The 24,885-nt window shown below is 34.0% G+C and overlaps 2 protein-coding genes across 5 annotated transcripts; one reads left to right on the top strand and one right to left on the bottom strand.

The window, feature by feature from the left end:
* Positions 1-1,782: 1,782 nt before the first annotated feature.
* LOC100243832 (vacuolar protein sorting-associated protein 45 homolog) lies at positions 1,783-12,779 on the bottom strand. Of its 4 annotated transcripts, none has more exons than XM_010666587.3 (14): positions 12,676-12,779; positions 11,572-11,754; positions 11,035-11,236; positions 10,843-10,922; positions 9,139-9,366; positions 7,772-7,897; positions 7,572-7,652; positions 7,345-7,486; positions 7,040-7,218; positions 5,650-5,805; positions 4,557-4,664; positions 4,357-4,478; positions 2,895-3,026; positions 1,783-2,327 (listed from the first exon to the last, which is right to left on the bottom strand). In XM_010666587.3, the coding sequence occupies exons 2-14, from the start codon at positions 11,659-11,661 to the stop codon at positions 2,267-2,269; spliced, it is 1,707 nt and encodes a 568-aa protein (XP_010664889.1). In that variant the 5' UTR covers positions 11,662-11,754; positions 12,676-12,779; the 3' UTR covers positions 1,783-2,266. The 4 variants fall into 4 exon arrangements, with proteins under 4 accessions (XP_010664889.1, XP_010664888.1, XP_059590644.1 ...); XM_010666586.3 differs by having other exon boundaries at positions 11,572-11,781; positions 12,676-12,773; XM_059734661.1 differs by having other exon boundaries at positions 11,572-12,327; positions 12,676-12,764.
* A 7,181-nt stretch (positions 12,780-19,960) lies between these two features.
* LOC132253223 (uncharacterized) lies at positions 19,961-21,316 on the top strand. The gene is made up of 2 exons (XM_059734857.1): positions 19,961-20,748; positions 20,856-21,316. The coding sequence occupies exons 1-2, from the start codon at positions 20,058-20,060 to the stop codon at positions 20,888-20,890; spliced, it is 726 nt and encodes a 241-aa protein (XP_059590840.1). The 5' UTR covers positions 19,961-20,057; the 3' UTR covers positions 20,891-21,316.
* The last annotated feature ends 3,569 nt before the right edge of the window (positions 21,317-24,885 follow it).

Genomic DNA, 24,885 nt, shown 5'->3' with positions numbered 1-24,885 from the left:
CTGTACATGACAAACAACAGAGTAAGAATATGCTTTTTAATTTATAGGCGTTTTTTAAAAAATATTTTTGAAATAATTATTTATCAAATAAATTAAAATTAAATGATTGGAATTTTTCTATTTGAAATCCTATTAGTTTTAATTTCTATTATTTTGATTAAATATTCACCATAACTTACTTTCAAATCTTAGGATTAATTTTTAAGAATGTGTCTCAAAGTTTTTAGTTGAAATATTTAAATTAAAATATATTTTTATAATTTTCTCAACCGAGTGCAACTCTAAATTTAATGCAGCTTTGTTTGAAGCCTGCTTCATTCATCAAACAAGATTACATGCATGTGGAGGGTAAAGGCATTGACAGACAGATCAACAGCCTTAGACCACCATGCATTCATGCATGCATGCATCGGTTGTTTGAGTCTCCCCAATATACATGCATGTACGAAATCCAAAAAAGAAGCACAACAACTCATTAATGGGAGAAGTGACAAGGGTGAAATGATTAAAGATATCCGGTGAGATTTGTTGGGATCATTGTTATTAAAAGACAGATGTAGAGGGTGTGATCAGAAGTCATTATGATTATTGGCCACTCTCCGCCGTGTACCATCGATTACGGATTACCCATCAGCAGCCGCTGAATTTTCAATTTTCTTCCAAGGGAAAAATCGATTTCAATGGTCAGTCCGGCGACGTACTTGAGGGGGTTTAATAACGAAAACAGTCTCGAATCCCTGGTGTCTGGACTCTAGACGCCTATGGAAAGAGGAAGATGATGAGCGAATCTCGAAGTTGCCACAAATAGGAACCTTTTTGGCCTTTTGGCCTTTTGGCCTTTTGGTACAGATTACAGGGGACGGGGGATTTTTCTGCCTCCTGTGAGAAGACAGATTATATATTAGGCTTCATCATTTGACGCGTAGGATTTATAGGATTACAGCTTTACTCCGTCGCCTTTATACTTTCATCTTGCTTATCCATATTGGGATCCCGTCATTTTTTATTCTCCCCGCCTTTTGTTTTTTTTGGGGTCTTTTCAATCAGTCAGGTAGGTAAGACTGGTAGATTTCCTTGACCAAATGTGCAATTCGAAGTGTTTGAGTCAAGAAGTGAAGAAATTCTCATGAAACATTTCCCAGTTATTTATGATCTTTTTCAGACAAAATTACAACTAATGAAATAAAAGTTTGAAGTAAAACCCTAGGTGTGGCAATGGGTTGGGTTAGCTTAGGCTGGGTCCTGAATAGGAAGTAGCCCTGAGCCATCAAATCTCACCACCCATTCTGATTTATGAGTCATGACCCAACCTGATTTATGAGTCATGAACCCATCAAACAAACCTAATCAGTCTTAATATTAAACCCTGCAAGAACAGGAGTAATAAATTTCATGTAATAGCAATTACTTCGCCACGTCTTGAGTAATTGCTCACAGACAACCGTTTTATTCGAGGGCTATACGATGAATATAACCAAGAAGAGTATTTCATGGACTTGGCTTGACCCAAGGGACCTTGCCATACCCTGAACTACAAATATATAAATTAATTTCCCTTCATGTGAGCATTTTATTTTCTTTTCACTGATCACATGGGATCTGTAGTGAATGAATCGGAGCTCGTACCACAGGATAGTTTCCACACGCCACATAAAAATAAGTAAATGTCCGCAAAAAGTTATGACCTCCATGCCTAAAACAAATGCTGTTAGAACTTTCACCAACATGCTCTAACCACATGAAATTCCAAAGTTAAAATATAAAAGAAAAAAAGTTTAAAAATTGTAAAAATAAAAATCTTCAACATTGATTACTTGTAATGGTTTTTTCTCAAAAGTGGTAATAATCATGATAATATAACTACAAAGATGGAAAGATAAAATAAAATAAAATAATAAAAAATGAAAAAAGACAAAGAATAGGGGTTTTCTTGATATATGAAATTACAGTTCCTTCTTTCATCACACAGAAACAGACTTTTATGAACTGAAGGATACCTGGCTTCACAATACAAGAAATTAGTAGTCATGATTTTTCTTTAAGATACAATCCTCCATGATGGCTTTAGGGCTTTTAGATCTTCCTCCTCAAAATCTATTTCACCTTTATCCTCTCTGTAAATCCATAAATGTCAACTCCATTTCATGATGGTATAGGCTGATTCTGATGGATCTATGTTATGGAGTTGCTGCTCAAAATCCCGTATTGACTCACAAAAAACCTATTTACATGGCTTTAAGATGCCAAGTATGACCACAAGTCAACTTCAAACCACATTGGTGCTGGTGCGTGCTATCCTCTGAGCTTCTTCCAGGTCCTTCAGAAACCTGCACTTCCAGCATATGTTTTAAAATGATCAAGTTAACTACACTTGTTCAATTGGCTAAACTACTATTCAGTAACTAAAGTTAGGTGGTGGGATAGCTTTGTGTAAGGTATAAATCATAGAATGCAATGGCGGACATCAACCACACTCTTCAATTGCCTAAACTACCCTTTAAGTACCAAAATCCTTCCAAACATACAAACATAAAACTGAGGAAACAATTTGAAAAAAAATTTATGAGGCAATATTGTGTCAAAGATTAACAATTTAACATGAGAAAAAGGAATGAAAAACGAACTTTTTTATGGAAACATTCTGGGAATCAAAGAGGAAATGTTGTGTGAGTGCAGCGAAAAAGCAATGGGTCAGAACCCCCAAGAATAAAGCAGTTCTGCAAGTGCCAACCTAACCCACAGCAAGCCCTCCACACCCATGTAACCATTGCAAGGAAGATGAGGACTCTATTGAGTTAGCAATGATATACTGTTCAATGCAAAGAGCAGAGACACATGCACCCTCTATAAACCACGCATCTCTGTGTAAATCATGAATATGACTACAAATATACCTCTTAGAATTGAGAACCACAGATCCACCAAGTATAAAACGAATCCCAGAATTGCTGGCATTTTGTAGAGCAATGGAACGTGACTCTTCATATGTTGTCCCACCAACGATGAAAATCACCACATCTTGCGGCCTGTTCAAAAAGGAAGAGCTATTTAAAAAGTGTGACCCAAGTCCTTGTAAAATGTTCTGTTCCTGTACATGTTTGTGTGAGGAAGTATTGTTACAAAACCCTTATGAAGGTTCTTAAATTCGAGTAACCTCTGATCCAGTAACATACGTCTTCATTAAAGGTCTTTTGTTTATTCATTTGTTATCTATTTATTTATTTATTTATTTATTATTATTATTATTATTATAATGTGGAAACCCACTAACCCTGCTTCACAGGATCAGGGCATACACGACCCCACCCCAAGAACAGGTAAGTCCAGACTTGAACCTGAGACCTCTCATATAGGAGTGAGAGCATCTACCAGTTCAGCAGCCGACCATTAAAAATAGGATGAGAGATGAAAATAGAGCAAATGAGCAACTTGCATACACAGTGAGAGGTCAAGAGAGCAGTTGGTCACAGGCATGGGTCCAAAAGAAATATTATCTAACTCTGAAGTAATTGTCAGGGGCATTATGAAAACAATATGGCACATTTGAGGATCAACAGCAAGGTATCTTAGCACCAATCCAATCTGCAAGTACACAACTACTGTGAGCTGCTGGAGCTGCAGACAGTTGGTATCAATGATCTTTATAGATGGCAGAGGACTCTCCTCCCTGTCAAGGAAGACCAAGAGGGGAGGAGGTAAATACTGCCTTCAATGAATCAATAAGCCCCTATTCCATCCACCAAACAAAGATCCACAACCCACCCAGGAATGTATGGAGACGGAACAGAGATAAACTGCAGACAGGTTCTAGTTTTGTGTAATGCAGTCCGGCTACTGCTCCAAGCACAATGCCGAAGGTCAAGCATCAAGAAGCAGCACCTTAGCTGACGAAGCACCTCAAGGTCAAATTCTTGAAAACTTCTCAGAACACTGTCTATCGCAGTGTGGCTGTCTAGGAATGGACCATATATACAGAATTTCATGTAGCCTTTCCTCCATTATCAAAAAGACAGGGAGACTGACATCATTTTTCTGCTCTAGTTATCATAAAACTTGAGACACATTAAAATTGAAATGAAGAGGTTGCTTCTTCTTCATAAACTATTCTAGTTCCTCAGCTCAACCAAAAATTATTATTATTCCCATTTTATTATTGATTTAGGTTTTTCTGAAGATTATTTGCATTTTCCAGCATCCAGTCATTCAAATACTAGGCTCAAAAGGTAAAGTATAGCAAGTTTGAGTGCAGCAGATGCCTCAAAACTTGTGCATTCAGAAAGAGGCCATTCAATCCAAAACTGCAACTAAGAGATAAGCTGCCAAACCTTCAAAGACAAATAAGTTAAAGCAACAAACCTGCCCTGCTGAAAGTGATTTCCAATGAAGGGGTAGTCCACATCTCTTAACCGCCCTTTGTTGATGCTTTCCATAGTTTGGAATAGAAGAGGCTGGTGTTGGGTGTACACATTCTCAACCCCCTGCAATAAGCATGAGAAAGCCCAACATTAGGCATCTAGACCTGTGCTTCAAGTACAAATATATTTATCATGACAAACCTTCAGCCCACGAGCCATGTTACGAGCAATATTTAAGAGATCTCGATTTCCATATAGATCCCCAATTCGCTTATCAACACCTGCTTGCTTCAAGAGGAATTGGACAAGCTGCCATTCCATGATGACCAACATACTAAAAATGGTTAGATTCCTTATGTAGCCAAGAGGAGGAACACAGCAGCCAACAACATATTTGCTGGTCAGCTTGAGCCAAATAGAGAAGGCTAAAACTTGACCATAAATTAGAAACCAGAACTGGGACAGCTGAGTGTATACACACACATGCATGTGTGTGTGTGTGTGTGTGTGTGTAGAACTTTCAATAGAGAAGCTTCTAAGATAAGAAAGGCTAGATCTTGAAAATAATAAATTGTTCGTTTGGATACACTTTCTATTTCCTATTTTTAAAATCAGAAAATAGTAATAACTTTTATATAAGATACAAAAACTCTTAAGAGGCTTAAAAAAAATTAAGATGCCAAAAAAGTTTTACTACCTTTAATTTTAAATTTTTTTAAAGTAATTTTGAAAGTTATAAGGTAAATTTATACATTTTGTACAGGATGTTCTAATTTTATAAAAAAAAAGTTTCTAATTTTAAAAACAAAACACAGGAAGTATATCCAAATGGACACTAAGTTTCAATCATCTTGAAAATAATAAACTGACACTTTCACTGTTAAAGGAGAAAAAATCCAGGTTAACATAATCAGAGGTAATTTCTTATCATCATTACTGAAAACTGAATTGTAAAAGGGGACAACCCCCTTGAACACACGAATGCACCGCTGCACAGGCACGTGCAGGCAAAGACAGAAGGAAAATAAAATACAAAACAGCTCAAGCCATTGAGTCAGACTAATGAATGTGGAATGACAAAGCTAGTTTGGTCTTTTTTTTTTTTTTTTTTTGATGATTAAAGCAAAGGAATATTTTAAACAAAAAAAAAGCCAACAAGGCACCCCGAAGTACACAGAAAGTATACAATGAACGCCTAAAGATGCCTCCAAAAGAAAAGGGGGGGCAACAAGAAACAGCGCCCCCCTCAAACTGAGCCCAACCAATCAACAAAAAGCTAGTTTGGTTATATTACCCCAGGCTTGTATTTTGCAGACCGGGATGCCAACTTGTTGAAAAGCTGCATCAGTTGAACAGGGCTTTCCTTCTCATAGCGCAAAGCATACAACATCACTAGGCGTAAGCGATCAACATCAGAAACTCTTTCATCATTTAAGAGATTTGTCACAGCCTGCAAAGGAGAATAGTACAATAAAGGAGGTCATGGCTCGACATTTGAGGATTGATTTCAGGTTGTCCATATGCTCCATTTGGATTCTTAGAATGTACAAGGGAAAGAAAAAGAAAATACTGAAAATAGCTTGAGCAAGGAATTCATTTCTAAGTAGTTTTATAATCTTTCTCCCCTTTCCCTCAATTTTTTTGAGAACCAAAAGAATCCTTACGGTTTTAATTTCAACTAATATATCTATGTGAATGAATATCAATAGATATCAACAGTAATAGTTTGGATGGAAGAAGTTACAATCATCTTTACACTAGTAACATGAAGACCACATAACACAGTTAATTCTTGAAGCAAAACCTGGAGATTGTTTCTTGGCCCACCACTGGAGAGTATGGCTAGGAGTTTAACTTTAGCAATTTGAAGGCTACATAACTTAATTTCAATTGGACAAGCAAATGCCGGCAGTCATTTGTTACGCCATTATTGGGGATTGAACCGAGGGCATTATGATCATCTGATGAGAAAGTTTCAAGATAGGATGGCATCCAGGGTGGGTCCTTCAGATGGAGAGCTACATCAGCTCATCAGGATGTTAATGGGCTGGCCAATTGAGGGACCACTTGATTTAGTGGACACTTCCTCCCTGAGAATCTTCCCAGGGGATGGGGTTGTCTTGTACTTTCATTTCTTGTTTCCTCTGCTTTGCTTTTGAAAAATATCTCACCCCTTTGGCGCACTCCCATTGTTCAGTCTTAATAATTGTTAAAAAGAGGATCGTATCATAAGTTGGAATGTTGTTCATGCAGGATTGACTTTAATAACCCAATCAAGATATTGGATTTAATTTTTGTTCAGGAATTCATCTTCTTGAGTTTCCTCACATATTATAATAATAATAAAACAAAGACCTCCATCATACTTTATGTGGGGACTTTTAAGTTGCTGATTCCTTTCCTACCAACCTCTCTCAATCCCTTAATTCTCTTTTCTTTCTTAATTTGTGAATATCACAGAATAATGGTAGCAAACAGCCTTTTTTTTTTATTGCCCACAAAGTTTTCTTGTGTCTGATCTCCACCTTAGTTTTTAATATTAAAAGTTCATTATGAATCTCTCATGTTCTCTTACTATTTTGTCAAATTCTCTATCATGTTATGCTTTATGTGTTTTTACATTTTCCCCCCATTCTAAGGGTAAGGCAACAAAATTCTTGATGTCTATCACAATAGGGCTATACCTCAAATGCGGCCACTTGCCCACCATTGCAAGCCAAATCTTGTTCCGTTTGTGAAACTAACATAAGCTTTCGCTCTTCAACTATCTTGCTCATTTCTGTGACCATAGTAACATGCTTTGAAACATTGCCATGCATTTTTTTGTACTCGGGATAATTGTCAACAAATTTAGCCATATCTTCTGCAGAAAACCAAAGCAATTAAGGATTTAATGGTAAGTCAGTTATTCAACATCTTATCCAAGTAATAATAGTAACTATAATAAAGATCCCATGAAAAGGAGTTCACGAATATGCCTCTCACGAACCTACTGTCTGAATATTCTGGTTACTTTTTGAAATTTGCTGAAACTCATCCACCATTCTTTTGATATTCATTCCAATATCTCCAAAGTTCTCATACATGTTAGCTTTAAAAAATGCATCTTGTTCAGACGACAGGACAACCTCCTGGAAGCATGGGTAACACAGTTACAAATCACTCCTACCACAAAATATTGAACAAAGAATATGCAAAGGAAAAAGCCAACCCAACCTGCTGATCTTTAGGAAACTTGCCAATGTTTGTCAGGTCTACTTTATTATCTTGGATACCTATTAACTCATGAACCATTGCCTACAGAAATTAGTGTAATGAATGAGTTTCATTTCAACCATTATGCACCAACAACACAGCATAGGAATTCCCTGTATATAGGAACTATGTAAGTGACAATGCTATAGTCATGCAAGTACCTGATATGTCCATTGATTGAGAAGTGGAGTGACAGGGTCATCCCTCCTATCAACTACCAGCAATAATGGAGATACTTCCGTTCGTCTGAAGTCAAAAAGACCACTTTCCTGCTGGTACATCAGTTTCTGATACACCCCAAAATAATAAATTAATTAATTAATTAAGAAAAGAGAATGATCACCTCCTTAAAACAGTAAAGAGAAGCAAAGCCTGCCACCCAGGATCCAGAACTAAAATCCCCATTGATAAGTTAAACATGATATATATGAATATCATACATGGGAATGGAAAGTAAATATAGGAAAGAAAAAAAGAAGAAATATCCAAACCTGTAAACCAAATAAAGCAAAACATAATCTATAAATCTTTATCAGCAATAAACAAGTACTTTTTAGCATAATTGTTAACTTGTAAAATGTATCATGTATTGTTTTCTTATTTTTCTACATCGTATATCATATCCTATCGTGTATTGTAAGTTTTTTTATATAGTGAAAAATAAATAGAAAACATATTGTAAGTGTGCTTACCCATTGAAGGTATGAAGTATAGAGTAATATATAACCAATTTCATGAAATATGGTATAATCTAAAGAGTTAAATTATATCATATGATATAAAAACATTGAAAATCAAAGCTTTGATAAGTTCAAATTAACAAAATATGACTTTAATTACATAATCCACAAAAATAAAGCTATTCAATTTTTAGCTATGATTTTTAGTTCCAAATTCTAATTAGGCATATTGATATGCATATGGCTTTATGAATCATCTTCAAAATTCCAACCTTTTAGGTTGATCATCATTCCTTCCCCACTAAGAAAGAAATTTAAAAAAAAAAAAAACTAACGCCATCATTGAACAAAGTTCCAACTTTTCAAGTTCATCATCATTCCTTCCCCACCAAAAAAGAAATTGAAAAAAAAAAAGCTAATATATAAAGTAAAACTTTTATTTATTAATCATCATCATTTTCAAGGTCAATATTCAAATCATTTAAATGAAAATTCTCCAATATTTATTGTAAAAATAAACTTATTTTAACTTCTAATATAAAATTTGACAACAAGAATATAGTTTTTCATACAAGATCATTTTACCTATTTCTCTTTTTATTGATCGATTTTTAATCTTTTAGTACCTTTTAAACAATTAATATAAAAAATTCTTTAAACCAAAAAAAATTGATTTGATTTTTCTTAAAAATTCTGGGAAATAGTTGAAAATGTATGTACAGTTATATCATTAAATCAAATCATGTATTGTAAGTTTTTAAAAACTATGTTTTTTAGTGGTAGGGGCAAGAAATTATTAATCTGCAAGCAATATCCCTGCAAGTTTTAAAGTTCAAAATTCTGCTCACCGCTGTTTCCTGTGCAATTCTTTTTGCAATATCAGAGGTTCGTTGATATCGAATAACAGGCCGTCGTTTTAAAGCCAAGAAAATTGCCCCAATGCCATCAACAACTCGATCACAGTAGTGCTGCAAACCTGAAGGATCTACAACTGCTGGGAGCATATAAATGTGATTCGATGGCATGTTCAAAGTAAAATGGAAAGGATCTATTGCAACAAAGTCTGCATAGAACTCCTGTAAAATCAAGACCGCAATCATATTTCTGCTCAATAAAAAAGAAACAATCATATCTAATGCCTGATTTAAAATCTTGATTAATATCAAAAAGTTAAATTGTCATAACCATGTGAATAACAGTTTATCAACAAGCAGGACCATTTACATTCGTATACCATAGCATAAGTTTGACAAACTTCATGCTTTGTGACTCAACACACCAACTATTAAAGAACCTCTTTATATTTCTTGATAAAATCCAGCATGTTGTTCTCTGTTGAAAATCTTCTTCCTTTTTACATAGTCTTGGGAGTACCAATGTTAAAACAATAGATAATAATTAAGCTTCTTTAGCTTTCCTTTTGTTTATGCAAAACAAAAATTAATTGACACAAAGCATCTTGCACATCTGATCAGTTTCACTATGCTAACTTTACACATTTTAGGCTTCTTGGCCTCCAGTTTAATTAGTATTAACTCTTTCACACACTAGTATGCTAATGTATTAACTACAAAGTACCTTCTACTCCAAACACTTGGAACTACAGCAATTATCCCCCTACAACAACATCCATCTAAACATGCTGCATCAAAGAGTCCAAGAGTCCAAGAACAATCTTCATTCCACATAAAAACAGGTCAAAGCCTTTGAGAGTACCATAAGCACCAATTCAATGATATTGCTCAACAGTTGGCTGCTTCCATGGTCACTCCAAGCATCCAATTAGATGCCTTCACCAGAAAGACCACACAAGCAACAAAAACAACCCTGACAATAACCCTTCCTTATTCACATCAGACACAAATAGCCCCACAAATGCATTGTGCTGGTCCACTGGTGCTATTAATATACAAGACCATCAAGTTATATAACAGAAAGAGAATTTAACAAAAAGGGTGAATTGATGGTTGTAAAACCAATTTCAGTGATGCACAAATGACAGTGTCTCTCTTTCCTAAATACTCTAGGATTCTTAGCATTGTATCTGCCGCAAAACATGAAAGATCCAAGAAGGCATACTTAGAAGCACTGGGAGTGTTGCCATTCAATTTCACAAGGAAAAGAAAGTATTGTATAAATTGATTAACTCAAATAGTGTCCTACAGCATATGGAATTCTTTACCCAAAAAAAATGCTACTGAAAATTTAAAATGTCACAACCAGAGGTTGCTAAATAAATCCTACACCATATTGATGATGGTTCCCATTTTCTTCAATGGTGCCCCATTCAATTTTCATGGCATATCAGAATTTTCTTATATCAACTGGTAGCAAGAACAACAGCTGCTCCATGATGTTACAAATTCGTAATAGATCTCTTCTATAAATATTAATTCTAAAAATGTTGCACCTAAACTTAAATATGCATGAAATTTTAAGCTACTCCTAGAAACATAATTTGACGTTGAAAAAACTATAGACCACCAAAATAAAACATAGGAAACAAAGGAAATGTTCTATTAAACAATACAAAATTGATGAATGCAAGTTACCTGAACTTGCTGGACAACCTCCTGCTCATCCGAATCAGCTAAAATATGAATCTGAGTATCCTTTAAAATGTTGGAAAAAACTGTAGAGCAATATTAAGCACCAAAAAAGAGCTTCAAATCCAAGTTTTGGATAATTCTAAAAAGTTTGGAACACATTACAAGTTCTCTCAAAAATCACTTATTAGAACTTACACAGGTGATACTCTCCAAATCTAGGACTAGCAAACTGCCGTCGTAAATGCTGAATATTCTCCGAGGTTGGCCTGAGGAAATAGACAGCTTTGAGATGCGACATGGATTCCTTCGACATGGAAATGGAATCCACCAATTCTACAAGAAACACTTCTTTCTGAAGAAGCTCTGATTGAGAATAAACAACACTCACAATACTAACCTGCATATCTCAACAAAAAAATAACACACCAATAATTAAGCCCACATTTTTGTTTTCCCAGTCAACTCCATAACCCAATTCAAAATTCTTTAATTTTTAATAATTTAGGGCCTAACAAAATAGAGAGCTCCACACAACCCTCATATAAAACCCATCACACTAAGAAACAAAATGTTTCCTCTCCTCTCTTTTCTCTTCCTGCGTTTTCTCAGCATCCAAATGGAGAATAACTAAAAACTAAATTCGCGACAACTAAATTCGCGGCTAAGTTAATAAAATTAACTATAGACTGAAACATGACGATTGCAATAAAAACTTTAGAGTTGGGAGTGTACCGTTTGAGAATCGAGGATAAGAACCTTCATGCCCGAGATGTCCTGCAACATCCGGGACATATAATCACGTACGGCCGATATCAGCACCATTTCTGATCCACAGATACTAGCCGTTCAGATCTAGACCTCCGATCTTACTCTCCTTCGTCGTCGTGGTCGCCGTCGTCTCGTCTTCTTCTGATTCTGATGGGTTGAACAAAAAACTAAGATCTGAAACATATTAAAACGACGCGTTTTGGGTCACCCAAACAAAACGGGACTTCTGCAGCCAAATTACTCCGTTTCTGTAAGGCACGCTCTAAACGTCGTCGTTTTTTGCATTTCCAGCCTCGTTCCCATTATATTCGAGTAAAAATTATACAAAAGGCGAGTGACGTGTCAATAACTTGGTTTTAATTTAAATATTGTATATTTTATTTATGAATACTATAGTAATCAAGTATACTTTTGTAAACTTGGAAATGTTATCACTAATGACACATAGTCGCATCCATGGATGAAAGTTCCCATTTTTTTCGCCGAAATTTCCGGTTTCGGTGGCCGACGATACGAAAGAGGGGGGTGAAATGTCGACGGGAGAATTTCGTCAAATTTCGGTTAAAATCGGCGAAAAATCGGCTGCATGCGAAAAATCAGCGAAATCTTCAAAAAAATCGCCTCGGCCAAATTTCGGTTTGTATCGCCGATTTTTTACCGATTTTTCGGGAAATTTCCCGATATTTCCTACCAGTCCAGTCCGCGCACAGGATACAAAATCTGTCCAATTTTTTTATAAAAAAAAAAAACATAAGATGTTATTTGGTAATCTGATCATGATTTGCAGGCAAAGGTCGTGTTTTTGAGCCTGGCTCAAAAATCGTGGATTTAGGGTTTGTGAAATTTAAATCCAATGGCACAAAAGCAAAGCGACCCTAGAACAGATCCAGAAAACACAGGGAGCAAAAAAAAAAGGGAACTTTTTTGGTTTTCATCGGGGGTTTTGCATGGATTTTCTCTGAAATCAAACGACGAAGAATTTTCCCGGAAATCAAATGGGGGATGGATTTTCTTGGGAATCAAACGGGGGTTGCAAAAAAAATAATAATAACATGATTAGATTAGTACCTGCGAGGATTGAGAGTGGAAGAGGAAATAGGGCCTTTTTAGGGATTCTCTCGTCTAGAGGGCAACTTGCTTCTTGACGCCAGAGTGAGAGAAGTGGGTTGGGTGGCAATTTTGATTTTTTGATTTAGTAGAGATAAAAAATAAATAAAATTTAAAAAAAAAAAAAAAAAAAAAAAAAAAAAAAAAAGAAACAAATCATGACAACAATTTTCCTCTCTCTTTATAAATAATTATTAATTATCCATCTTTATTTTGATTAAATCACTACCATTAAAATTTCGGTTTTTATGCATGATATTTTATAAATTAAAATTAATTTAATAAAATAAATTATTAATAATTTTAATTATTTAAATAAATAAATATTAATAGAAAAAATTGTTACCACATATTTTAAATAAAATTTTAGAAATTAAATTTCAAATAAAATATTTTATATAAATTAATTTAATTTTTTATTTAAAATATAATAAGACATTTTTTAATAAAAGTATTTTAAAAATTTTTAAATAAATATTATCTTCAACAAGATGGACTCCTTTCATCTAAAAATATAATGAAACCACATTCATCTTCATTTTGATATTAAAGATTATTACAATGTCATATGTATTATATTTATGTATAAATTGTTTTTATTAAATAAATCTAATATTTCTTAATTCAATTCTAACTTTATACATTTCCAAAATTCATATTTATTATTCTTAAAATTCAAATATCGAATCTACCGATATATCTCTATCTACTGATGTTTTTCTTCTTAACCATATATATGTCAATTATACTTACACAATAACTTTAAAATGTGTATTCTTGCTTATTTTATCATTTTTTTTAGAGTTTTTCCAAACATTCCTATGAATTTTAAATAATTTTCGCCCCATCGATATTTTTTCGATATTTTCAATATCTGTAAAATCAAAGTATCGATATATCCGTAAAATCGAAATACCGATATATCTGTAATTACCAATATTTTCATCATTGGTCACATCTTGTAACTCATGCTCAATGCTCTTTGTGTCTAACTCACATTCAATGCTTTATGTCCATGTTTATCTGATTGTACCATATATAAAATCATATAACTTTGTATATTGACCTCATCTCATTATATTTTGATTTTCATTTGTTTAATAACTAAAATTCATTGTATACTAATAACAACCGATATTCAAAGTTCAATAGGTACTGATTTGGTATCTTAATATTTTCCACAATATTACTATCATTACTTTTTACCATGTATTTCTTGTCAGTCTATAATAATGTCACTCTTAAGTTTCAAAATGGGTAACCAAAATAACAATAGTCGAATATTATAAAAAATTGACTTGCTTTCTATGAATATCAATTGGTTTTCAGATGAGATAGTCAAAGCCTCTAATTCAAGAATCGGTATTAGAGTCAAGGTCATGTTGGAAGATGGATTATTAATGTACAACAACATCACTCTTAAACCTAAAGATTGCTCACTTAATGATGGTGATCAAATGTCATAAAAGGCTTACGTTGGGCATCAATTTATTTTTAGATAAGATGATGAAAACCTAACCCAAAAATTACATAACAAGCCATGATCAATGCAAAAGTTTTATGATATTGAATTATTACCCATGCATGTGGTAAATAAAATAAAATTAAACTTTGGCACAAATCATTTTAAGTGGAAAAATTCTATTTAATCCTCAAGGGAAGAAAGCTTTATCTTCTTATCTATTTCTATTAAAACATAATAAAAATATGATTGAAATTATTTAAAAAAAAACTTAAAAACTAAATATATAAAAGTAAATGATGTTTTTGATCCAACAGTTGGGATAAATAAGAATTTCTTTGGTCATAGTCTCATAGACAATAGAAGACAACAAGTAAATTGATCTTTTTGATGCTGAATATGATACTCAATATTTTCTACACCATAATCAAAATAATCATTCAGAACAAAACCTTTCAAAATTTCCAAGAACAAAACCTTGAAGACCATATCCTTTGAGAACTTTCAAAATTTGTTGTTTCTAAATCAGAGAATCATTGTGGTTTAACTTATAGTGGGAACACAGTTGCTAAATGTAAGAATCTGATTTGTAGAAGATAAAAGTGGAAAAAATAAAATAAAAAAGTAGAATTTGGAGAGGCTCATTAATGATCCTTTAGAAAGTTAAACAACCTTGAATAATGATCCTTTACAAAGTTTAAAAACTTTGATGAGAGAAGAAAATAAGATGCCAAAAAATCATGAGAACATTTGGAAATTCTTGAAGAGAATGATAGAAAATTGATGAATAATAATTAACTTTTATTAATGATGAAATATAAAAAATGTTAAGGATCAAGATTCCATTGATATTCCCATACTTGGCTTTGTTTGTTTTGTGATACATCTATGATTTAATGATTACACCCATCTAAATGAAAAGTATATTCATTAAATACTTTTAGGTTTCCATTTTTAAAAAAGTATCCTTTTAATGGGAGACAGGTCGCTTGAGTGTCAAAACAAAGTGGTGGAATAAAAACCTTGGCTTATCGAATATGCCCATTCCTCCTTTGATGACTCTCTGTAGATAAAATCTAAATTTTCTTATATGGATTGAAAGGAAATTGAACCACAAAAAATATGAAGGTGAACCACAATGAGAAACATACTTGCCCCATTAGCATGCATATAACTGAGCAATTAGCCCCCTTCAATATATCTCATAACGTGTTCAACGCTATCGAAAGCTAAATCCACATGAGATGTGTATTTTTCATCATTCACTATGCATTAGGAATATCCAAATGGGTCTAGCAAACTAGCAACTCATGCATAAAGAAAATAGTTAACTTTTTACGACATGAAGAAGTAGATTGATAAGATTTTGGCATAATTAATTTTACATATTTGGGACACTTCCAATCTCATATTTTGTTATGCTCCGATCAAAGCATCCTTAGGATCCATCGATTTTTAGTTTCTATTTCTTATTAGTTTCTATTTAATTTAGGGCATAAAGGATCTTCACAACTAGTTTATATTTCTATTTAATTTCTATTTAGTTTAGGGAATAAACGATCGTTATGATTAGTTTCTATTTTATTTAATTTTTATTTTTATTTAATAACCTATATAAAATAGGAAAAGTGTAATTGGAAATACATGGAAAAAAAAAATCTCAATAAGAACAATTATTCTCTCAATTTTACATCTTCTCTTTGGGCCATAAAATATTTAGCATCTTAAGATTACCCTAATCCCAACCAATAACATAACCAAAGATAAAAAAAAACATTGAAAATATCGTAAAAGAAATAAAAATAATTATTCAACCTAAAAACATTAAATCTTTAAAAATTGTGCTAAACTGAACAATCTAAATTTGAGTTTTTTATAGGTTTAACAAAGCAAAATAAACCCTAAGAACCTAATTCAAAGTCGTAGATTAAAGATAACAAGTTCCTAAGATTAATAAAACTCAAGGAAATCTTTATAAATTTGCTTAATGAGAAAATTGGTTTGTGTTACCACTCTCTTCAATTGTGATAAAAGATGTTTTAATAGGTCATTTTCAAACCCTAGGTCTATAAGATGAGATTTTGGGTTTTTAAAATTGTGCTTAGGCCTCCTCCAGTCAAGCATAAGTGCATCCATTCCATTAGCTTCAACAATTTTTTCAAATTTTACTTTAACTTGTGTGACTTTTTTAGTAGGGTAAATGATCTCAAACTTAATGATTATGTTTAATTCTCATAAAATACTAAGAAAAGAAAAAAAATGATTATCACAAAGGAAAATGATTTTCACATGTTTGTTATCCTATAAAAAATAACAAAGAAAATAAAATATAATTAAAACTAGTTAAAAACTTATATATTTTAAAATTATTTAATCTTTATATCAATGAATTAAAATAAATAAAATAAGTTTGAAGTAGCAAATAAAAATAATTTATCGATTTTTAATTTATTTTTTATTTTTCCCATATTTTCTCTCAAATTTTTCGGAGATCAAACATAGCCAATTATTTTTAGCATATATGCAAAAAAGGAGTTTAGATTTTTTTTAAAATTTTAATTACTCAATTTGACACTTCTCTAAAATTAATTGCAAACTCCACATTGATCAAAATTGGGTTCAAGGGTTCTTGTTTCCAAACCTGTGTCTAATCTTGTGGACTTTGGAATATCATCCCAATGCTCAAAAATCAAAATTATCTTCTTAAATCATCCTTTTTTGAGATCTTGAAGGGTTAATATCTACAAAATATCACATAAAATTTGAAAATTGTGAGAACATTATGTATAAGGAGATAACGCAAGTTTGGCTATTTAAGGGTCATGATGTCAATTAAATTATTTCAAAATATGTGAAAACATTAATAATAGCGATTAGCAAACAATTTATCGTGTTCATAAATATTTATCAATGCAAATTTTAATTTTAATTTTTTTTTAAAAAAACTATGTATTGCATTTTATTTTTTTATTTTTTTTATACTTGATCCTCTTTATCTATCTTGATTTCATTTTTTTTACCCTTATTCATTATTTTACATTTCATAATTACATTCTACAACCAAAACTAAGAGTTTAGTATGTTTACTATAACATTTTTCTCAAAAGAAGAAGAAGAAGATTGAGTAGGATAATTTATGTCTTGAGGTAAAAGTTTTGTTTGTATCTTTTTTAGGGTTAGGTTAAATAATTCATTGAGGCTGGTTTTATGTTGTTGTTAGATTTTATGCCTTGGTAAGACTCTTCATAAGGTGCAATGACTTGTTTTTGTATATTCTCACTTTCTTAATTTTTTTGTTGCATTGTATAGTTCGTGTGTACTTTTAAAATTGATGTCATCTTCATTTACTTATCAAAATAATAATAATAACAATAATAAAAAATAATCCCCTAAATATTTGTATCCCATTTATTTGAATGATATTTTTAAAATTTTATTCGTAAGTGCTCGAAACACGTACATGGTAATTTTTCGATATTTTTCTCTCATATTAATATATTTAAAAGCGAGGACATCATTTTCAAATCTTATTAGACAATGATTTAAATATTATTCATACTATCCTTTATCCTATTAAACAAATGTGACGTACACATTTTAGATAGTGGTCCATGATGTACACATTTTAGACTTAGCCAACTTTTCAACCAATTATGATTAAGTTGTTATCACTCCACGTCGTCTCCACGTTCACCACCATGAAGGGGTGATCCTGAAGTGGTCCAGCACCCACGTCCTCCACCATGATCCTACTTTTCCGCTGCGTTTAAGGAAGGTGTGGCAAGTCTGCAGAAACGTGGTATGATGGGAGGCCACGGTTATATATTTCTCATGGTCCCGAACTCGATATCTGCCGTCTTCATTATTCAGTAAAACACCATCCATAGGAGATTATCAGAGTTTGGAAACCAAAAGCTTGAACCGATTACAACAACTTGATCCGATGGCTGGAGGTAAGTGGACTACCCTAAGTCTTTTATAGATTTAATTCATGTTGCAAGTGTTCATTGAATTGAATATATCATGTATAAATTTCTACATATTGGTATCAGAGCCTTGCAATCTTGCCTCTGCCTTGGTGTTAGTTGCTTAGATAATTGTTTCCTTTCTGGAAATAAAATCAAATAGAACCAGAAATTGGGTGAAATGGTTCAGCTTTTGTGGTTTACTTCCACCTACAGCCATGCCACCCATTCAACTACAACGTCTTTTATCTAGATTTTTTCTTCACCATAAAAACCCATATCTTTCTCTCTCTACATACATTTATATATATTTCCAGCTACAGAAAAGTTTTTCATCTGGAAACTACTAATTTAATTTTTGAATTATCATTTAAAATCACTCCATAAGTCTTCACCTCCAGTCAACCAAAGGTGGCCATTAACAGTCCATCAGCTCTCTGCCCACTACGCACAGCACCAACCCTACCACCCACGCACAGGCCTTCATGGTATTATTATCGGGGTGGAGGGGCTCACGGGTGGACTGCTTGTGGAGCCAAGCGTTGACTCGGGGATGAAGAGTCAGGGACTGCACTCCAGCGGAACCACCCCATCCCTTTTGTGGTGGCCATTGACGCCATCATGGCCAGCCATGTTGTTCTGGCCGAAGTGTATAAAGGCTATTCTAGCCTAGTGTTGCAGGCGACTGCATGGCACAGTGATGGTTATTCCCGCCTAATGGAGGCGACTTTAAAGCTTGGAGTGTTGTAGGTGTTGTAAGGCTGCCACGCTGAAGTTTCGTGTGGTGCAGTCGGTGTCGATGCAGTACATGGGGTCGTGGCATGCATGGCATTGCCGGTGTTGGTGCAGTTCATGCGAATGGCATCAAATTAGGATCTTGGAGATTTTAGTTAAGTGATATTAAAAATAAAAAAATAATAAATAAAAAAAAAAAAAAAAATCCTAGAGAGAAAGATTGGGTCCCACCATTATTTGGGCCTTGACATAAGTGGCTTTTTAACCCATTAAGCTCAATGCATGGCAGTGACCCATTTTTACAAATTAAGGGGCTTTAAGTGTTAGCCATGGATAATTGTTAAATTTGGGCCAATTTAAGCACTGGTGGCCCATTTGAAATAATTTTATTGGGTTTAGGTACCCGATGATAATCTGAAGCCTTTTAAATTATTTTATAAATTTTCATGTAATTTTTTATACAAGCAATATAAATTATTCTATTCTAATTTATATGTTTATATGTATGAAAATGTAGCCTAAATTAAAAGTTGTAGCTTTTGATGCATGAAATTGTTACCTGAATTTGAGTTTGATATATTAAAATTATATCATATAGTTTTAATGTCCGGTGAATCCATATGATTTTTTAAATAATTAAGGAATAGCCACAGCATCCTTAATTATATAAAAAATTATATATTAATAAGGATCACATTATGGACATCAATTGTAATTAACTATATAAATATGATGTTTTACCCCACAGGGTTTTCATTATGTTTATATAATTAATTAGGATAAAATATTAAAATTAATTTTTCCTAATTTACCCACAGGAGTTAGGAATAATTAATTTAATAGGTTTATCATAAAGATTATAGACAGAAAATATCAAACTATATTTAGAATAAATTTCATGATTTAATAAAATAGTTTGATAAAGTCTATCATAAAGATAATGAATCTTATTGAATTAAAGATTTAGCCCACAGGCAATTTTTAATAAAATTAGATTCAATTTTAAGCATGTTCTACATTGGTAAAGCATGAATTTATATTAAAGCCTCAAATTTTTAATAAGCTTCTAATCCTTTTGTGCAGTTTTACCTAGCATATCTGATATTCGTTGTGAGGTTCCCGAACTTAAAGGAGATAACTTTAAGATATGGAAGGAGAGAATTCTTCTTCAATTAGGGTGCATGGACATAGATTATGCTATAAGGAAAGATGAACCGCATAAGATCACAGATACCAGCACACCTGAACAAATTTTATTGTACGAACGCTGGGAGAAATCTAATCGCCTTAGCGTGATGTACATTAAGACAAAAATCAGTGCTGGTATACGTGGTTCAATCGAGCAACATGAGAATGTCCGTGAATTGCTAAAGGCTATTGACGAGCAATTCGTCACTTCAGATAAAGCCTTGGCAAGCACCCTAATTATGAAGTTCACATCCCTGAAGCTCACCGGTGTAAGAGGTGTGCGTGAACATATCATGGAGATGAGGGACATTGTGGCTCAATTGAAGAAACTCGAGGTAGAAATGTCTGAATCTTTCTTGGTGCACTTTATTCTTAACACTCTTCCACCTCAGTATGGACCTTTCAAAATCTCTTACAACACACATAAGGATAAGTGGTCTATCAATGAATTGATGACCATGTGTGTTCAAGAGGAAGGAAGGTTATTGATGGAACAAGGAGAAAGTGCCATGCTGGTGACGCAAAGGAAAGGAAAGAAAGGAAAATCTCAAGCCAGTCAGAAAGGGAAGCAACAAATTTCTCCTAAATCTGACATTAAGAAAGACGAAAAGTGTTTTTTCTGTAAAAAGAAAGGGCACGTGAAGAAGAAATGTCTGAAATTTCAGAATTGGCTTGAGAAGAAAGGTAACCCTACCTCATTTGTTTGTTATGAATCTAATATGGTTAATGTAAACACTAACACATGGTGGATTGATTCTGGATCTACAATCCACATTTCAAATTCCTTGCAGGGTATGCAAAACCTAAGGAAGCCAGTGACAAGTGAGCAATTCATCTTATCCGGAAACAAGATGGGCTCGCATGTGGAAGCAATAGGGACATGTTATTTAACTTTAAATAGTGGTTTTGTTTTAGAATTGCAAAAGACTTTTTATGTACCAAGTTTCTCACGAAACTTGATTTCAGTTTCTAGACTTGTACCGTTTGGATATTCCTTTCATTTTTCAGAAACATCTTTCAGTTTGATTTATAAATCTGAATGTGTTGGGAATGGTATCTTGTCTGATGGTCTTTATTGTATATTCTTACAAAATGATACTGCTCATAATTCATTGCATGTCCAAACTGGCATTAAGAGATGTGTTGTAAAAGAGGATTCCTCTACATTGTGGCACCGGAGATTAGGTCATATCTCCATAGATAGAATCAAAAGATTGGTGAATGATGGGGTACTTAGTACTCTAGATTTTACTGACTTTGAGACTTGTGTGGACTGCATTAAGGGAAAGCAGACCAACAAGTCAAAGAAAGGTGCTACTAGGAGTTCCACCATACTAGAGATCATACATACTGATATATGTAGTCTTGACATGGACTCTCATGGTCAGAAATACTTCATCTCTTTCATAGATGATTTCTCACGATACATGTATCTCTACATACTTCATAATAAAAATGAAGCTTTAGATGCTTTTAAAGTCTTCAAGGCAGAAGTAGAGAAACAATATGGTAAACAAATTAAGATTGTGAGATCAGATAGAGGTGGAGAATATTATGGTAGATACTTGGAAGATGGACAATCACCTGGGCCATTTGCGAAGTTTCTTCAAGAGCATGGGATTGTTGCCCAATACACCATGCCTGGTTCTCCAGACCAAAATGGTGTAGCAGAAAGAAGAAACCGAACTTTATTGGACATGGTGAGGAGTATGCTTAGCAGCTCAAAACTTCCTAAATTCTTGTGGACTGAAGCACTTAAGACAGCTGTGTATATATTAAACCGAGTTCCAACCAAGGTTGTCCCAAAGACGCCATTTGAGTTATTGAAAGGTTGGAAACCGAGTTTGCGACATATGCGCGTTTGGGGATGCTCGTCTGAAGTGAGAATTTATAATCCACAGGAGAAGAAACTGGACCCAAGGACTATTAGTGGGTATTTCATTGGATATGCTGAAAAGTCTAAGGGGTACAGATTTTACTGTCCATCTCACAGCACTAGGATTGTGGAATCGAGAAATGCTAAATTTCTTGAATATGACTTGGTCAGTGGGAGCGATCAATTTAGAAACATAGTTTCTGATATTGATCATACAGAGTCTCAACCTTCCACTTCAAGTGATAGATTGTTTATTGTTCATAACACCCCTCAAGTACAAACGGGTGTTGAACGAACAATCGATGAAGTTCAACCAGTCATTGAAGTTCCACAAGTTGTTGACAACATTCCAGTAGACCAAGTTGATCAGGAGTTGCCTAACACTTCTGAACAACAAGTTGAACCTCATACTTCCTTGGAAGATATTGGTACAACCTTAAGAAGGTCTGCTCGAACTAAGAGGTCAGCAATTCCTAGTGATTATGTAGTGTATCTACAAGAATCTGACTATAATATAGGAGCCGAAAATGATCCCGAATCATTTTCACAAGCCATGAGTTGTAAAGAATCAGAATTGTGGTACAATGCCATGAAGGATGAGATGAGTTCCATGAAGTGCAACGATGTTTGGGACCTTGTTGAGTTGCCTAATGGTGTGAAAACCATTGGTTGTAAATGGGTTTTTAAGACAAAGAAAGACTCATTAGGCAACATTGAGAGATACAAGGCCAGACTTGTTGCAAAGGGGTTCACTCAGAAAGAAGGAATCGATTACACGGAAACCTTTTCTCCTGTATCTAAGAAAGATTCCTTGCGCATTATATTGGCATTAGTAGCCCACTTTGATTTAGAATTGCAACAAATGGATGTGAAAACTGCATTTCTTAATGGAGAGCTAGAGGAGGAGGTTTACATGAAACAACCTGAAGGATTCCCCTCTAGTGATGGTGAGCAATTGGTTTGTAAGCTTAAGAAATCCATATACGGTTTAAAACAAGCATCCCGCCAATGGTATTTAAAATTCCATAACATAATTTCTTCATTTGGTTTTGTTGAAAATGTTATGGATCAATGCATATACCTTAAGGTCAGTGGGAGTAAAGTTTGTTTTCTTGTTTTATACGTGGATGACATCTTACTTGCAACCAATGATAAGGGTTTACTTCATGAGGTAAAACAATTCCTCTCTAAAAATTTCGACATGAAGGATATGGGCGAGGCATCTTATGTCATTGGCATTAAGATCCATAGAGACAGATTTAAAGGTATCTTAGGTTTGTCTCAAGAAACCTATATCAATAAAGTTTTAGAGAGATTTCGGATGAAGAATTGTTCACCTAGTGTTTCTCCTATAGTGAAAGGTGATAGGTTCAATCTGGACCAATGCCCGAAAAACGATCTTGAGAGGGAACAAATGAAGAACATTCCATATGCTTCTGCAGTCGGAAGTTTGATGTATGCTCAGGTCTGCACAAGGCCTGACATTGCATTTGCTGTTGGAATGTTAGGACGATATCAGAGTAACCCAGGTATAGACCACTGGAAAGCTGCAAAGAAAGTGATGAGATATCTTCAAGGAACCAAAGATTACAAGCTTATGTACAGACGAACAAGCAATTTAGAGGTAGTTGGCTACTCAGATTCAGACTTTGCTGGCTGTGTTGATTCACGTAAATCAACATCTGGATACATTTTTATATTGGCCGGTGGAGCTATATCTTGGAGGAGCGTTAAGCAGACCATGACTGCTACTTCTACTATGGAAGCTGAGTTCATTTCTTGTTTTGAGGCTACTTCACATGGTGTATGGCTTAAGAGTTTCATTTCCGGGCTTAGAGTTATGGATTCAATATCTAGGCCATTGAGTATATATTGCGACAATTCAGCTGCAGTCTTTATGGCAAAGAACAATAAAAGTGGAAGTCGAAGCAAACACATCGACATTAAGTATCTAGCCATAAGAGAACGTGTTAAAGAAAATAAAGTGGTTATTGAGCACATTAGCACTGAATTGATGATCGCTGATCCTTTGACTAAGGGCATGCCACCATTGAAATTCAAGGATCATGTAATGAACATGGGACTTAGTTCCCTTATGTAGTTTCTATTGTACAAACTCTTATTATGATGTTTTCTCATATTGATGCGCATTTTTTATTTAATTTTGAGAAAATTCAACTTCATTGGACCAAGAATGAACATAGGGTTTATTCATTAAGTAATATTGCCACATAAAGTATAATGTTAAGAAATGAGTACACTGTAATACATGGAAGGTAACACTCGTTAAATAGAGGACTTATCGCCATGATTCATGTATTTGTTACTTAATACTGATAATTGATGGATTAAGATAGGACATTAAGTTAAAAGTGTGGACCAAGTGGGAGAATGTTATCACTCCACGTCGTCTCCACGTTCACCACCATGAAGGGGTGATCCTGAAGTGGTCCAGCACCCACGTCCTCCACCATGATCCTACTTTTCCGCTGCGTTTAAGGAAGGTGTGGCAAGTCTGCAGAAACGTGGTATGATGGGAGGCCACGGTTATATATTTCTCATGGTCCCGAACTCGATATCTGCCGTCTTCATTATTCAGTAAAACACCATCCATAGGAGATTATCAGAGTTTGGAAACCAAAAGCTTGAACCGATTACAACAACTTGATCCGATGGCTGGAGGTAAGTGGACTACCCTAAGTCTTTTATAGATTTAATTCATGTTGCAAGTGTTCATTGAATTGAATATATCATGTATAAATTTCTACATAAGTTACATTGTCTTCATATTTTTTAACAAGGGTTAGTAATAGTTGAACCACCCAAATAAAGAATTGAGAAAATTGAAGTATTAGTTGAACCACCATGGGCTCAAAATAACAAGTGCTTCAATCATGATTCATTTGGAGAATATGCAAGGAGAAGTGGGGGAAGCATTAGGAGGA

Source organism: Vitis vinifera, chromosome 18 (genome assembly GCF_030704535.1).
Source record: "Vitis vinifera cultivar Pinot Noir 40024 chromosome 18, ASM3070453v1".
NCBI lineage: Eukaryota > Viridiplantae > Streptophyta > Magnoliopsida > Vitales > Vitaceae > Vitis > Vitis vinifera.
The sequence above is the reverse complement of the archived record's forward strand: the minus strand, read 5'-3'. Positions and strand labels throughout refer to the sequence as shown.